This window comes from Perca fluviatilis, chromosome 12 (assembly GCF_010015445.1).
Source record: "Perca fluviatilis chromosome 12, GENO_Pfluv_1.0, whole genome shotgun sequence".
NCBI lineage: Eukaryota > Metazoa > Chordata > Actinopteri > Perciformes > Percidae > Perca > Perca fluviatilis.
In genome coordinates this window covers 38438954-38456898 of record NC_053123.1, presented here as the reverse complement: position 1 = coordinate 38456898, position 17945 = coordinate 38438954, and the positions used below count along the sequence as shown (strand labels likewise).

At 39.6% G+C, this 17945-nt stretch overlaps 2 protein-coding genes and 1 long non-coding RNA gene across 6 annotated transcripts in view; 1 reads left to right on the top strand and 2 right to left on the bottom strand.

Annotated features, from left to right (window-relative positions):
* Positions 1-17945, bottom strand: part of LOC120570383 (galactose-specific lectin nattectin-like) — a 367842-nt gene that overhangs the window by 135600 nt on the left and 214297 nt on the right. The gene's annotated exons all lie outside the window — the stretch shown is intronic.
* Positions 984-17750, top strand: LOC120570392. Its single transcript, XR_005641055.1, has 3 exons — positions 984-996; positions 6356-6359; positions 17629-17750. It is a non-coding gene; the product is annotated as an uncharacterized LOC120570392 (long non-coding RNA).
* Positions 17647-17945, bottom strand: part of LOC120570386 (galactose-specific lectin nattectin-like) — a 75096-nt gene continuing 74797 nt past the window's right edge. For all 4 annotated transcript variants that reach the window (XM_039818707.1, XM_039818708.1, XM_039818709.1 and 1 more), the window contains one exon: positions 17647-17873. In XM_039818707.1, the coding sequence (XP_039674641.1) occupies positions 17809-17873 (65 nt within the window). In that variant the 3' untranslated portion in view covers positions 17647-17808. The remainder of the gene's footprint in view (positions 17874-17945) is intronic.

Sequence of the window (17945 nt, the reverse complement as noted above, 5' to 3'; positions counted from 1 at the left end):
TCACACCATTTTACTTGACAGACTTAAGCACTGGGTTGGGATCTCTGGAGGCGCCTTGGACTGGTTCACCTCCTATCTCTCAGATAAAACCTTTTCAGTGTCACTGGGCCCCTATTCCTCTGAAAACGCGGCTCTTTCCTGTGGGGTGCCACAGGACTCTGTGTTAGGTCCAATTTTATTTACATTGTATATGCTTCCCCTAGGCCACTTAATTAGGCAATTTGGAGATATAAGTTACCATTTCTACGCTGATGACATCCAGCTGTATGTCTTTTTTAAGCGGGAGGAAATCAACAAAGTGTCTGCATTGCTTAATTGCTTGTCCTCCATTAAGGATTGGTTGGCAAACAATTTCTTGCAGCTTAATGAGGCTAAGACCAAAGTCCTTATTATCGCTCCGGATATACAGCCTCAAAAGTTGTTAATCTTCTGGGATCCCTTTCTTCAGTGGTACAGTCAAATCTTAGAAACCGTGGTTTTATATTTGATCAGAATATGTTTCTTGAACAACATGTCAGGTCTCTGTCCCGTACATGTTTCTTCCAACTGAGAAACATCGCTAAACTCAGGACCATGGTATCACAAGGGGAACTTGAGATGATCATTCATGGTTTTGTTTCATCACGACTTGATTATTGTAACTCCATTTTCACTTGTCTTAGCAAGTCATCCCAGGAGCGTCTGTAACTAGTGCAAAATTTGGCTGCTAGGCTGTTGACCAGGTCTAACAGAATGTCACACATCACTCCTGTGTTATCCATGTTACATTGGCTTCCAATAAAGTTCAGGATCCAATTTAAGGTTCTAGTTCTTACATATAAAGCATTGCATGGACAGGCGCCTGTTTATATTTCTGACCTGCTCCAGCTGTACATCACTAACAGGTCCCTCAGGTCTTCTAATCAGGAATTACTGGTGGTCCCTCACACTTGTTTAATGACTAAAGGTGACTGTTCTTTCGAAGTGGTAGCTCCAACCTTGTGGAACGCTCTTCCTGTTAACCTACGTTCTGCAATCTCGGTTGACGCTTTCAGAAAGCATCTGAAAACATACTTGTTTCAACTGGCTTTAGTCTCATGTTTGTAATTTGGGGTTTTATTCTTTTAATCCTCACTGAAAATGCATTTCTTGTTGCTTGTTTATTTTCTGTTTTGGATTTTAATGTTTTTTAATCAAATGTCTTTTGTGTGAAGCACTTTGTGACTCTGTCTGTGAAAGGTGCTATATCAAATAAATTACTTACTTACTTACTTACATTTCCCAACAATGCGCTCAACAGGCAGAAATGATGCTGGGTATGACGTGTCTGTTCCCTGCAAGCTCCAAACTTCTATTGGCTTTCCATAAGAATGTCTGTCCGGATGAGGATGAAGCCAGGAAAGTTGCGCAATAACATGTTTGAATGCAGTACCTTTTGAAACAACATTAACAACTATAAACTGCTTTATAATGGCTGGTCGTAGTTCTTAAATGGCTCACTGTAATTCACCTCCACACCAGTCTGTGCGCTGTGCGCGCCCTTCTCCCCCTTCCCCCCACCTTCACTTGCTTATCACGGAAGCATAACAAACCACGCACCTAAACAGGAAACATACACAGGAGATGCGCCCACAGAAAAGGAAAAGACAACGTAAGTATATGATTATTAATGAAACGGCAAGCTAGTCTGTACTGTTTAGTAACTCTTGAGAAATACAATGGCTGTCTTTGGATATTAAACAGGCTACATAGACTAGAGATGGTCCGATACCATTATTTTGCTTCCCGATACCGATTCTATTACCTGAACTTGCGTATGGGCCAATACCGAGTACCGATCCGATACCAGTGTGTCATATATTTTATTATGTTTTAACAACTGTATACTACTATCTCTGTATGGATGTGATATGATTTCTATCTTTGTTGTCGGTCTGGCTCAGGTTAAACTCTTTGTGAAACATGAACAAACACAAACAATGAACGCCACAAAACTTTCTTTTATTATCAAGTTTGACAGTCAATTAGAATGGAAAAAGAACAAAAATAAACTACTTTAACGTAGATTTTCTTTAGGGCTTTATTACATGGTATCGGAATCGGTGCATAAACTTCAGTACTTCCCAATGCCGATACCAGCGTTTTAGGCCTACAGTGCCTTGCGAAAGTATTCGGCCCCCTTGAACTTTTCGACCTTTTGCCTTATTTCAGGCCTCAAACATAAAGATATAAAACTGTAATTTTTTGTGAAGAATCAACAACAAGTGGGACACAATCATGAAGTAGAACGAAATTTATTGGATATTTCAAACCTTTTAAACAAATAAAAAACTGAAATATTGGGCGTGCAAAATTATTCAGCCCCCTTAAGTTAATACTTTGTAGCGCCACCTTTTGCTGCGATTACAGCTGTAAGTCGCTTGGGGTATGTCTCTATCAGTTTTGCACATCGAGAGACTGACATTTTTGCCCATTCCTCCTTGCAAAACAGCTCGAGCTCAGTGAGGTTGGAAGGAGAGCGTTTGTGAACAGCAGTTTTCAGTTCTTTCCACAGATTCTCGATTGGATTCAGGTCTGGACTTTGACTTGGCCATTCTAACACCTGGATATGTTTATTTGTGAACCATTCCATTGTAGATTTTGCTTTATGTTTTGGATCATTGTCTTGTTGGAAGACAAATCTCCATCCCAGTCTCAGGTCTTTTGCAGACTCCATCAGGTTTTCTTCCAGAATGGTCCTGTATTTGGCTCCATCCATCTTCCCATCAATTTTAACCATCTTCCCTGTCCCTGCTGAAGAAAAGCAGGCCCAAACCATGATGCTGCCACCACCATGTTTGACAGTGGGGATGGTGGGTTCAGGGTGATGAGCTGTGTTGCTTTTACGCCAAACATAACGTTTTGCATTGTTGCCAAAAAGTTCGATTTTGGTTTCATCTGACCACAGCACCTTCTTCCACATGTTTGGTGTGTCTCCCAGGTGGCTTTTGGCAAACTTTAAACGACACTTTTATGGATATCTTTAAGAAATGGCTTTCTTCTTGCCACTCTTCCATAAAGGCCAGATTTGTGCAGTATACGACTGATTGTTGTCCTATGGACAGAGTCTCCCACCTCAGCTGTAGATCTCTGCAGTTCATCCAGAGTGATCATGGGCCTCTTGGCTGCATCTCTGATCAGTCTTCTCATTGTATGAGCTGAAAGTTTAGAGGGACGGCCGGGTCTTCGTAGATTTGTAGTGGTCTGATACTCCTTCCATTTCAATATTATCGCTTGCACAGTGCTCCTTGGGATGTTTAAAGCTTGGGAAATCTTTTTGTATCCAAATCCAGCTTTAAACTTCTCCACAACAGTATCTCGGACCTGCCTGGTGTGTTCCTTGTTCTTCATGATGCTCTCTGCGCTTTACACGGACCTCTGAGACTATCACAGAGCAGGTGCATTTATACGGAGACTTGATTACACACAGCTGGATTATATTTATCATCATTAGTCATTTAGGTCAACATTGGATCATTCAGAGATCCTCACTGAACTTCTGGAGAGAGCTAGTTTGCTGCACTGAAAGTAAAGGGGCTGAATAATTTTGCACGCCCACTTTTTCAGTTTTTTATTTGTTAAAAAAGTTTGAAATAGCCAATGAATTTCGTTCCACTTCATAATTGGGACCCACTTGTTGTTGATTCTTCACAAAAAATTACAGTTTTATATCTTTATGTTTGAGGCCGGAAATGTGGCAAAAGGTCGAAACGTTCAAGGGGGCCGAATACTTTGTATTTGCTCGGAGCAAGTCCAAATTTACATGATGCTGACAATGACGCCATTGTGTGTAAGTAACTTTTACTGTTTTCTCATTCCTTGTTTAATTCTACTGTGACTTATTTTTTTTAGTCATACTTTCATTCACAATCATTTAATTGTTTTCCAGCTGCCTGTAAGACGAGACAGTACGCAAGCTGTGAAGAGTTCAGTTCGGAGTCAAGTGAGAAGAAAGAGGATAAAACTTAATTAGATTAGATCCGTTTTTGGTCAGTTGTGACTATTTTTCAGGTGCACTGATTGTCTATATTGATTTGTTTTTACAACTGCTGGCAGCGAGACCGAGCTCTGTGCCACGCTGCAGTCGAGATTAGAGCCGATTCAGAAGTACAGGGCAAAGCACCACAGACGTCTGCAAAACAGACCGAATTAAGACAGAATGCCGCCAGTTACCTATAGCTCCGAGGCGGCAAACAGACACTTCACGGTGCTGTAGAATTTTATCTGTAGGCAGATCTCCTACACTTTGTAGTTGTATGTTTGCATTTCTGCTAATAAAGCTCTTTCTTTGAATAAACAGCACATTCCTGGCAAATTTTCCATTCCTCAATAAATTCATATCCTTGATGGTAATATAGTGTAATCCATAGCATAACAATGCTGCTATTCATATGCTAATTAGGCCAGACACTCTCTGGCCAGGAGAGGTTTCGCTGCTTTTCATATGCTAATTGGAGCCATTAGCACCTCCGCGGGAGCTCTCCACATACGTCATGGTTTGTTTCCGTTAATATGTGGCACAGACGAACGCAACGTTCACAGGCTGTAAATTGTTGTTAACTGCCGAAAATTTGGGAGATTTACGGGCGTTTACGGGGACGAAAATCCCACTTTTCATGCAGTGTCAATCAGAGAAATAAAACGTGTTTTTGACGTTTCATCATGTGGTGTATTTAAGTAGCGATGCTGTGATGTTGTATGAAGAGGAATCCGCTGACACTGTTCTTGATTATAAAGGTTTATTTACATCAACGAATTCAGCATCAATTTACGAGCTCCTGCAGAAGCCCGGAGAGTGACAGATGCAGTCCTCCAAAATGGTCACTCTGAAGTTCTGCTGTTAAACCATGGTATATATGTCCTCTAATTTGTGTAACATAAGGTGGGGGTTGGGAGCAATAATTGACTAATTGGCGCATGTCCAACAAAGACCCCTCTGTAATGAAGATGAGGCCCAATGGATAATGCTTTCCAGATGTTTCCTGTTGCCATTTCCGATGTTCATTTGGATCATCATTATGCCGAATCTACAAGTCATATAGATAATTCAGATAAAGCTTAAGTACAAGCTATAGAATGTTCAGAATAAAATAAGATGTTAATATACTACATATTTCCCCCCTTCGAGACTAATTAAGTCTCGAAACAAAAAGAGTAAGATTATTACAAAATAACACTTTCCATTACATCAGGTTTCTTGTAGTATAACCTTAGCAATAACACAAGTTTCCATAGAGTGTGAACAATTTTTAGAAAGTGTAAACAAACATTTTATGCAGTGTAAGAGCGAAAAACCTGTCTGGCAGCTTTCTTTCCAAACATCCATCAATCAATCTAGACAGGAAAATTCTCTCATGGCCCCTTTGCCCCAGGCGACCACCTCAGTAGGCTACTCCAGATCAATTAGAAATCTTTTTATCAATTCATGTAATGCCTTGGTGTAATCAAATACATATGACAGCCTCAGAAATCAAAATAAAATCAAAAAAATTTCCAAATTCAGGCTGATCAACTCATCAGAGCTGAAAAAGGACCTAAAACCCTCATTAGACCCCAATATCCTAAGCGTCAAGAAAAACATAAAAACATCTGAGGTATCCACATGTATCCCACAACATAAACATCATTCTTCAAACAATTCTAATATAAAAACAATATGACAAAAAGTATCTAATACTCATGCAAATATGTATATATACATACAACTACAAAGTGTAGGAGATCTGCCTACAGATAAAATTCTACAGCACCGTGATGTGTCTGTTTGCCGCCTCGGAGCTATAGGTAACTGGCGGCATTCTGTCTTAATTCGGTCTGTTTTGCAGACGTCTGTGGTGCTTTGCCCTGTACTTCTGAATCGGCTCTAATCTCGACTGCAGCGTGGCACAGAGCTCGGTCTCGCTTCCAGCAGCTGTAAAAACAAATCAATATAGACAATCAGTGCACCTGAAAAATAGTCACACTGAAGGTGAGAATCTACAATGTAAATAGTCATGAAAATAAAAAGGAAACGCATTGAATGAGAAGGTGTGTCCAAACTTTTGGCCTGTACTGTATATACATATCAGAGAAAACATGAGAATGTATCTACTGCAGCTCCTTTGCATTGTCAAACTTTCAATGTAGTGTCGATGGTATCTGAACATTTCATCACTGTTTCCTTCTTCAGAGTTATCCAGTCCGTTTTATTGTCCATATTCAAGTATGAATCCCCTCTGCACATTACCCCATATGCTCTCCTTTTTATACGTCGTTATGTGTCGATGCGTCAGAGCAAATCCGGTCTTCTCCCCTCCTTCTCTGGTCAGTCGGCTGATGTCAACGCTCATCTGTGGAGATCTGTACCAACTTGCAACTGTCCTTGTCCGAATCATAATTGTCCGAATCAGTTGATTGGACATGGGGAGATGTGTAGTGTCCTCAGGCCGAATACAGGTGAAAGCAGCTCCGCTATCCACCATAACTTCCAATGGTCGGTTGTTTACTTTCACCTCAATTGTTGGATCTTTTTCCGGCCCTGATGACACCCCCCTTTCAGATCTTCTGGGCACCTCTAGAATTCTGGCTACGGGCCCCTGTAAGGGTTCACCAGTCCTAGAGATGACCTTAGCTGGCCCCTGTATCCTCTGTAATTTCCTCTAGAGTTCCTTCCTGGTCTATTGCACTCACAGGAAAAGCGACCATTCTGTCCTCAATTAAAACACGCTTGTGGAGATTGCATAAAGTACGGATTAAATCTTCCAGCTCGTCCTCTTCCTCTTCCTCTCCAGTTCTGTGTCTGCCCAGAAACTGTCTGTGGGTATAAAACAACTGGAATCACTAATGGTGATTGTTGATTTGGTGAACACTGATTCTGCATAACCAGTGCCTGCTTCTTGTCCTTCTTCTTATTCTCCACCAGCTGCATTCGATTGAGTTTTCTGGGAGTTTCTCGGTCTTGTTCTTTCTGCTCATATTCCTTTTTCCTATATAGCTCCACTTGGTGAGCTATATGGTCTGTATAGACAGTTTTTGTCATGCTTCCAAGTCCAACCACCTCTTCCAGTTTGTTCCTCACTGGTGAGTACAGCCCCTTCTGTAGTTTGGCTCGCAAAATTGACTGCTCCATTTGGCTCACATCTGGATCATTTCCGGTAATATTTCTCCACACCCGATAAGCTCTCAACACATAGGCTCTTGGTTTTTCTTCTTGTCTCAATGGCTCAATTAGAATATTGTCCGGATGCACATTTGTTGGATACTCATTTCTCAGCGCTCTCCACAGTCGACCTCTACTTATGGCCAACAACTCAGGATCATGTACAGCAGTTCCCACGTATCGATTAAGTCTAGCTTTCTGTAGAATTTCTTCCATAGCCGGAATCCCAATAAGATTAGCCAAAAGTCTCTTAATGTCTCCTATGGCAGACTGTGTTCCTGTCAACATTTCTTCCAACTTTAAAATCCAAGGATGTGCTCCATCTTGAAGAACAGGCAACTTATCAAGAATATCTGACATATCAGTACTCTGCAAAGGCTCATACTCCAGATTCTGTCCTCGGATAATTACTGGAAACATCTTCTTATTTGTCTTCCCTTTTCTTGAGCGAAACGTATACTTTCTCTCCACTTTTTGGGATCCTTTTTTCAGCAATTTGTCCCTTTGTAACTTCAGCTTCTCAAATTGCTCTTCAATCGCTCCATGTCTCTTTCAATCTCTTCTATGCTAGACGCTGCAGGGTGAAAACCTGTAGCCCCTCTACTCTCCAAATCTTCATCACTGTCTTCATCTTTACTTTCATCAGAGGTGTGATCTCTTGTATCTTTTCGTTTCCTCCATTTTTCATCACCTCTTTTTTCTGCTCTGGCCAGCCTCCGTCTAATCACAGTATCATATCCACCCATAATCTCTTCTGAATCACTCTGATCATCATCTTCAAATTCCAGCCTTCTGAACATCACTTTGCCCTTAGTTTTCAGACGTGTCGTTTTCTTCTTACTTTTGGAGTGTGGATTCATCTTTACAGTTGTTTCTGCTTGTCCTCTGCCTCTATTATTCGTTCATCTTCATCTCTGATGCAATAATCACCCTCCTGAATGATCACTGCCTTGCTTTGTTATATTGTCAGCACTGATCTGGAAAGATCTTTATCAATTTCAGCATCATACATCTTCTAAGTCCAGGTGAAGTTGGGCTGAACTCCTCAAACCTCAGTCCATCTGTGAATGTTTCACCAAAGTACTTTGTAGGCATGTGTGACGTTGCTTCTTTAATGTCAGTCTCTGATCATGGCCTGAAAACCATCTGGGTGTCCATTTCAACCACTCAATCATGGGCAGTTGCAAATCTGTTGCCCCTCCTTCTCTGCTGCTCCAACTCCAGATGCATTTCTGGTGCAAGTGTGTGGGGGATGGGGCCAAAGTGGAACGCTAAATACTGTGTCTGTTGGATTTGGCTGATGTAGTTCAGGGTCTGGTACTATCCGTCACCGGTTCTGCAGCTTGTTGGGGGAGTGAGACAGGTCCGCTCTGATATCCATCACACTGAATAAACACAAAACACAACTCCTCCAAGAAGCATTACTTGTATTTTAATCATCCTCATTTTAGTTTTCCTGATTCTCTTTCTACATTCTGACTTATGACATCATTGATTCAAAATGTTGCTACAAAAATATTACCTTAGTAAGAAAAGTATCATAAAATAAGTACTTCAAGTACTAAAAGTAACAACACAGAAAAGTCCCCATATTTTTTAAATGATCACAGTAGTTCTATCAATCTACTAAGTATTTAAGCTGCTAATCATTTCAACCAAACTTGTAAGCCTATATATTTGTTGGACAGTTTAACAACAATAAAACATCATATTTCATAAACATATGTTTTATCTACACAAATCCTAATTCATTTTTTAATTTATGATATGTCAGATCACAATAATATCTAAAAGCAATTCGTCTTGGAAATTACAATTAGTCATTCCTGAAAATTACATAATTTGTCTCTTTTTCCTAGGTTTTAGTGCTTGTGGTATAACAATTTTACTATTCTCATTAAACGTTTACCCTCCTGTAGATTAGAGCCCAAATGCTGCAGTTATCTCTGTACCAACAATGTTAATATGAACTCCATTATCCTAATTCAAAAATACATTTATCTCTTTCTTTGTCTTTCTGTCACTTTCACAACACTCTCTTTTTGTCTTTACCCAACTTAGTACATTCTTGTACCCTTAACTTTCCCTTAAAGTCATGCCTTTTTTTCTTTTTCTTCCCATTGTCTCATAAAACTTTCTTTTCCCTTTCTGCAACATACGCTTACCATTTTCTCTCAACTTTCCCAACTATCTTTTGTAACAATTGTTACCCCTTTAATATACTAATAATATTTAATATTTCATTAGGATTGAATTAACTCACTGTTTCTTCACAGGAATCGGATTCATTCGTTCTTTTTCCCACCTTCACAAATGTCACTCATTTCCTTAGCACAATGACGTGACCACATGTGAGAGTGGGGAACCTTAGCAAAATCAAAACCTTATAAAATTATCGAATTTTGAATTATTTTATTCAAAGTAAAATCATTTCAGATGTCTTGCCACTCAAAACAGGTGGTCCAACAATTTAGAATGGCAGAGGTGACAATCCTGGACCCCATCCATCAGTCCTCTCATCTCTTACTTTCAATAGAGGTATAGAGGCTGGAATTTTCTTATTCCAGGGTGATCAGTCACTGGTATGGGTTCCAGATGCAAATCACCTATGCCAGCTGTTAGTCTCTTTTCCTTTCCTTCCTTTTTTTCTCTTCAGGCCTGAGCCTTGTTTATCCTATTTTTATCCTCAAATCTTTCTCCCAATTTTTCTTTTCATGCTTCAGAAGCAAGCATAGTTAAGGCTTCCTAATTAGGACATTTTTAATTCTTCTGCCGTTTCTCTAGGTGTATTATGACATTTTTTAATCTGTCAACATAACTCTAATTTATAAATTTAATAAATCTCAATCACATAATTTCATAGTCAAACAAACGCCACTTTATCAAACAGAATACTTCATCTCAAGCTGTACCTAAGTCTAAAAGTCTCCCCCTTTCTCATCTTTGCAGCACAGGCTGCAGCACCCCAGTGCAAGCAGGGAGTGGCTTAGATGTCTGTGAAAGCCTGAATGCCTAATTTTGTCACACGTGCCGTTCATTTGTCAGTGCGACTTCCCAGAGAGACAAGCACTCAAGTTTTCTCAATCACACCACGAAACACCTAACATCTCACCTAACTCAGCCCTAAACAGACAACCAGCCAAAATAGCTAAAGAATAACTCAAGCTTATTTCAGCATCAATTTCTTAATCTTACCAGTTTCAAAGCGTGAGATATTGCAAATAGCGATACACTATCACAGAACAGTTTAAGTGATCACTGCAGAGAAATAACACTGTAGATCTTTCTTTCTAAATATTAATGTGATATATGAAAATGGAAACTAATGAAAACTATTACCCTTAGCGATCACAAAGAAATCAGAGAGAACCTAATGATCCTTGTAAATTTCCTCAGCAGACAGACCAGCTGCCTCCCCATTTTTCCCAACAGACCACATTTTACAACACAGTCAAACAGTGACACGGAACGAAATGTACAAAATCAACACAAAACATACAACACATCTTAATTTGAAGTTTCTTGACTTTACCATAGCCTATTTTCGCTCTTTTACCTTTTCACTTATTTTACTCTAATCTGCAGACTTATACTTATTTTCTTATCTAAAACAAATCCTTTCTTCAACATCATAACTTCTTTCAAGAGGCTCATACATTGTAACACAGCCAATGGAGCGGAAATCAGGTCGACCGTGCCCGTGAGGAAACGTTGAGACACCAGGCCCGCAACACGCCCCACAATCCTCGTCGCCAAATATGTGGTGTATTTAAGTAGCGATGCTGTGATGTTGTATGAAGAGGAATCTGCTGACACTGTTCTTGATTATAAAGGTTTATTTACATCAAAGAATTCAGCATCAATTTACAAGCTCCTGCAGAAGCCCGGAGAGTGAGAGATGCAGTCCTCCAAAATGGTCACTCTGAAGTTCTGCTGTTAAACCATGGTATATATGTCCTCTAATTTGTGTAACATAAGGTGGGGGTTGGGAGCAATAATTGACTAATTGGCGCATGTCCAACAAAGACCCCTCTGTAATGAAGATGAGGCCCAATGGATAATGCTTTCCAGATGTTTCCTGTTGCCATTTCCTATGTTCATTTGGATCATCATTATGCCAAATCTACAAGTCATATAGATAATTCAGATAAAGCTTAAGTACAAGTTATAGAATGTTCAGAATAAAATAGGATGTTAATATACTACAATCACTAGAAATGTAACTGTAGCAAGCATCTCACTTTACAACATTATCCACATTCATACTTACATGCAACAAATGATATATCTAGCTACAAAAAGCCTGGAAGTCGGAAGTTAGAACAGAAGTACAAAGAGTCGTTACTATTGAGATGATACACTATCTCGTCTCATCTCATCTCATTGGTGTGAACAAGCAGGTTTTAGAACGCTGCAGACGTTGCAAGTATTTGCAAGTTTCAATTCAACTCGTATCTTTGGTCTGAACTGGGCTTTACACAGAAGAGGTCCAACGCTTCCTGGAGAATTCTTGGACAAGGACCTATATACAAGTCAATTGAGACAAGTTCAGGCTCTTGCCAAACATTTCTGGACTCATTGGAGCCGCGAATACTTTCCTTCCCTTGCAACAGAGACAGACTGCAACTGCTGACCTATGGCCAGGATCATCGCCACGCTCCCTGGAAAGGATGGTCATTTAAGAAAGCTGGAGGTGAAGACTGACTGACCAAGACAATGTAAAAACATTTCTCAGACCAATTGCAGAAATTGCTCTAAGACTAATGTTCTGGACTCCTGCAAATTCATAGTGACCTCACATTGGTCAGGTGGGGAGTGTGTTACCTTTACAGTATTTTCTATGAATAATGTGTTAATAATTATTTCCAATTGAAAAGTAGAGTTAAAAAAGATTTCATATTGTGTCGTTTTTATATTGTCTTACCATGATGTCACTTCCTGTTGTAGTACTTCCGGTTCCGCAAGTTCCTGTTTACAGCAGACAGGCAGTGCATGTTCTAACCTCAATCTGTGTGCATCCACTGAAAGTATCAATATATTTATTTGACGGTGAACATGTTAGAGGTTATATATCAGTAACGATTATGTTAAAAACGTATGTCTAGTTAGGGCCAAAGACTGAGTATTTTTTGTGATGTCTTTATTCACAGTTGTCACCAGCATGTCAATGATAAAGTGTGAGTCTTCATTGGCTGCGGTTTAACTCGTGTTAAATCAGAGTTGCAACACACGTTCAACACATGTTCATAGAAAGGTACATGTAGGTTTGCTGATGAATCTGGGGGAATTTCCAGCTCATGAACGATGTAAATTGAGACAGTGATACCCGGGTCTCATTCAGACCAGTGACCAACATAACCTCTCCAGGCAGAAGAATACTTCAACTGTGTGCCTCCATAGAAGACGAGAGATGTAGCAGCTGTATGATAAGACAGAGCTGTTTACCCTGCCAAGGCCATAGAGAAAAGTAAACTCAACACATTTTGTCTGTGCTGAGATATTTGGGCACCGGCAATATCTTTGTTTACTTTGAAGGTTTAACTAAACTTAACGCCATCCAGTTGGATGTTTAAATACACCTTCAGGAAGACAGGAACTTCAGAGAGTTGAGATGGCACCCAGACTGTGCTGTGTGATCCTAAATCCTCCTCAATTGAGTGATCATTAAATGCTCCTGTGTAAATCATCAAAGTCTCCCAAAAACCTTCACATATGTGAAATGAGTTATGCGTGTGTTGAGTATTCGCCATAACCAGAGTCAGTATGTAAACACATACAGGGAACAAGGAACAAAGACAAGGAAACTTTGCTAGGAAACAGTCACAGTCTGTGCTTGTACAAAACCAACTTGTCCTCAATGTGGGTTTTGTTTGGCATGTTCAAACGCGCCAACAGGAATATCATATTCGTGTTGGTGTTTTTAAACAGATAAAAATCACATGCATCCCTGCTGAACACACAACATGGTTCGAGTGGTTTTTATTTTTTCTTTCATACGCGACCGGCCTGGCCGGCCGGTCAGCTGCAGCGGAGCGCTGTGTCTGTGTGTGTTTCAAACCGGGCCAAACCAATACTAACTAACTAATACTAATAATAACTTGGACTGATCCTCGTTTTTCCTGACATCCGATTGGCTCAAACTTAAGGCGCTGAAAAAAGAATTTACTTTCAGTCAGGTTTGGATGTGGTAATGTGAGGTAGGACAGTTTTAAGTTTTTAGGAGTTTTAGGCCTGTATACCTGAGTTGTTTCTGTCTCCAAATTTTTGCTTTGATAAGCTAATTGTTTTTATTTTCTATTGTTGCACACATACACTCTCATCAGGAGGAGAGAGGAGGAGGAGGAGCAGCAGCAGGAGAAAAGAGGAGGATGAGGAGGAGCAGCAGTAGAAAAGAGGAGGAGGAGCAGTAGAAGAGAAGAGGAGGAGCAGCAGCAGGAGGAGGAGCAGCAGGAGAGAAGAGTAGGAGGAGGAGGAGCAGTAGTAGGAGAGAAGAGGAGGAGCAGTAGGAGGAGAGAGGAGGAGCAGCAGGAGGAGGAGAGAGGAAGAGCAGGAAACAGACAGGTAGAGGGGCAGTGTGCAGGGCTGGGTAGGCAAACATATTAGGCATATCAATCAATCAGATATTTACATATAGGATAAAATGCCAATAGTTCCACATACTAGATAATAACTAGACTGAAGCACAGATTGAATTAGAAAATGTTTTATTCTTAGTCATATTTATAACTGATGTTCTTCTCATGAATATGATATGTAGCTGCACAATCAGTAATCAGAGGCAAGGTCCATCACAGGGGATGCTGAGCCAGGGAGCCACGCTGAGAAAGTAAGGACACACACACACACACACACACATCTCTATTTTATGGGACTGCATTGTAGGTTTTGAGTATATGAGCGTGAGTATTTGTAATTATTTTATCACCCCAACTGACTGTGCACATGACATGCTGGTAGTTAGCAGTATACTGTGACTTATGTGCTGAGATTAGGTTTTGCTGACCTGGTTGTGTTCAGTGGTGACTTGCTTATACAACCTGAGGAGGCAGGTGTCATCCTAAAGTTTCTTGAAGGTCTTCAGTGTAAAAAGTCCCGGGCTGAATTTCAGTCCCAGTACGGCCCTGGTCAAATGACAGGACTTTCGCCCAGGAGTCCAGGGTTTGTGTCCTGTTCTTGTTCTGTTTGTCACTGAAACGTAACCCCATCCAAGGCTAAAATGTAACAAACTGCTTGTTGAATTTAAAAAAAGGAAAGGAAATAATTGCCAACTTTCTTTTATTGAAAGAAATTGAACAATGAATTGAATATGTAAGGCACCACTAAAACAAATTAATGAAAGTTACATTTTAAAGTGCAGTTTTCTGCTGATATTTTCTTTTGAATAACTAAAAAATCTGTGTCTTTCACAATGTGATTATGTTGTTAGACCAGTTGCTCTTACCCCCATCATTGCCAGGGGTTTTGAAAGACCACATAAAGGCTGCCATCCCTGCTGATCTTGATGAACATCAGTTTGCATATCTGGCCAACAGATGAACAGATAATGCAGTTCCAACAGCTCTCCACTCAGCACTAACACACCTGGAACATCAGAACACATATGTAAGGATGCTGTTTGTTGACTTTAGTTCAGCATTTCATACAATACTCCCAAACAAACTGATCCAAAACCAGAGCGACTTGGGCTTACAACACACACTTACAACAAGTCTGAGTTGAGTAGGCATGTGTGCACGTTACTCATTATGCGTCAGTTGATTGATAGACTCATTTAGATATAGGTAATAAAAAAATAAATATAATAGAAATGTTTTCAAAATATAGAGGAAAAGTAATTTAAATATGCAATAATACAGATCAGTGTATATGATGGAATAGTGGCATTAGAATATGCCTGAGGCCACCAAATTTGGGCTATTACGGCCAAACATATCTCTGGGGAGGCATGCCCCCAGACCCCCCTACACTAGTTTAATGTTAACAGGTGGCCCATTGGGCGAGATGCGACAGTAAAACACTTTGGATCGGTTTATGGAAATGTGGGTGTTTCCGTCAGTCATAAATGAAATGTAGGCTGGTCGGAATCCATGATTTGGAGACAAATGGTCAAGAGGATCTTTCAACAAAAATCCTCCTCCTGAACAATCTGTCCTCCTCATTTCTGAAATTATGGCTACGCCCCTGTGTCCAACCCCACATCAAATTTGCCGACGACACCACTGTAGTTGGATTCATAACAGACAACGACGAAACAGCCTACAGTGAGGAGGTACAACATCTGGCTCAGTGGTGTCAGCATAACAACCTAGACCTTAATAACTAGGACCAAGGAAGTGATGATAGATTTCAGCCGGTCAGGATGTACTGAACATCCAACTCTCTGCAGGACATCTACACAGGCCGACATTAAAAGAAAACCTGCTGTATAATAAAGGACCCATCCCACCCTGGACACTGCCTGTTCTCACCCCTCCCCTCCGAGAGTGGGTACAGAGCAATATTATGTAAACCTAATCTCAGGGTGGCCTCTAGCTCACCCAGTAAGAGCATTCGCCCCATATTAGCTGACTCCTGCAGCGACATGGGTTCAAATCTGACCTGCTGCCCTTTGCTGCAGGTCATCCCCATATCTCTTCCCCTTTCATGCCTGTCCACAGTCACTTGTAATAAAGGGGAAAAGACCCCGAAAAATAATCTTTAAAATAAAAAAGTAAAACAAATCAGCTGAAAAACAGCTTCTTTCCAAGAGCTGTAACCACTGCATCACCTCCCCTCCCCCACTTCCAAAGACTAAAAGAACTTGAATCGCTGTATTAAACAGATAGTTTTATGATGCTAACTTACATTAACCACTGTTTTAAAGGTTTTCAAAAACCTTTAAGATACCTTGTATATATTTTGCTTTCATTCATATTTTTTGTAGTTGCATTTGTTTGTGTTCTATTTACTTACTTACGAATCTGTTACAGTTACTGGGAAAAAAATGTCTGATTAAATTACAGTTAACGGTGAAAATATTCATGATTACATTCAGAGTTAGATGTGAATATTTTGTGTAAAAAACTCGGCCATAGGTTGAATAATATTAATTTAGTTTCTTTTGCATGTTTTTCGCGTGCACAATGTCTTCTTTTGCCATTTCCAGCCATAGCAGTTCAGTAAAGTTAGATGCTATTAATCTGATGCTTTGGATTGGTTTTCAAAAATCTGACAGTTAAATCACCTCTCAAGCTGTCTGAGAGTTTCCACTATATGTAGGGTGTGTTTGTGAACAAAGCAGAATTGGGGGGGTGGGGGGGGTTTGATCATGCACAACAAAACAAAACGTACAAGAATTAAATCCCTCTCCTAAAACCGTGGATTAAGTGCCACTTGGCCGTGCATACCAAAACACTTATTTATGCACTGCAATATCCAATGGAAAATAATCTCAAAATGAAATACTTTACTTTTGTTAAAGTATATTTTGATGCTGATACTTTTTTAGTTTTTCTTAATATTTTGAATCCATGATTTCTCTAATAACTGAGTATTTCTACATGGTGGTTTTAAGTACTTTTACTTCTTTTGTTTTCTTTTTCTCTCATACATTCTTTAAAAAGTCAAAGTAAACTTTATTATCCAGTAGGAGGACATTCATGTGATATTACACTTTAAAATAAACGTTATCTTATTACTTAATCTATTCATCAATGAGTTTATTTGTATTTTGGATTAGTAGCTTAACCTTGTTTTACTAACGGAATTAAATACAAGAATACAATAATTTGATACTACTCAATAAGTCAGGACCAGACACTGTTTTTGTGACAATATGTCTTTTATTTTTGAATGCTTAGTTGATTATATAGTAAAGGAAATCAGATGAATAAAGAACACAACACATCAGTTTTAAGAATAACAAGTAACCAGATCATTAAACCATGGACTATATGAATTATTAATAGCTATTACGAAGTGTTATTACAGTTGCATTCTCCTCTTGTATCACAGAAAGGTCAGACAAAATATACATTTTTATTTTCTACCCGGACATTTTGGATAAAAACATCATCACCAATCATGTCTGGTAGGTTTACCTTTGGAAGGAGTCAGTCTAGCTGTTTCAAGTCTTTATGCTAAGCTAAGCTAGCTGGTTCCCCCTGTTTCTAGTCTTTATGCTAAGCTAAGCTAGCTGTTTCTGCCCTTTCCAGTCTTTATGCTAAAATAAGCTAGCATCTGCTCGAGGGAACATCATATTTAACGTACACACATGAGAGTTGTATCGATCTGAACAATAACTCTCAGAGAGAAATCTAATTAGTGTGTTAAAATGTTATCAGATGAGTGGCCACTGTTTGTGACAGATAATATTCAGTAAAACAAAACGGAAAAGATGTGCGAGTATTAAAAGGTTTTCTGTATTTAATTTTGTGTTATTTACTGTCGATTACAAGTCCAATTACTGATTTGTTTTTGTCCAGATCAGTGAGCCAGTTTCTGTCTAATTCTAAACCCAAATGTGAACTGTTCCCTAACTCTTCAGATAATAAACAAGTGAAAGTGAGTCATCTGTCAGCAGAGAGCTGTTTCTGTCTGCTGAACAAACTGAAAGGGAATCAATGATAGAGATTATAGATGAGCTGGAGAGGCTTCATGATGGCACGTTAGAGTTATGCGCTGTTCTTGGAGCACACGAAAGCAACCTGGTGGTTACAACCCCAGTCGTTCCAGTTTGCTGTAGAGAGAGTTTCCAACCAATGTAAATGATTACATTTAACTTTTATATTTAAAAGTGCAACATACAACA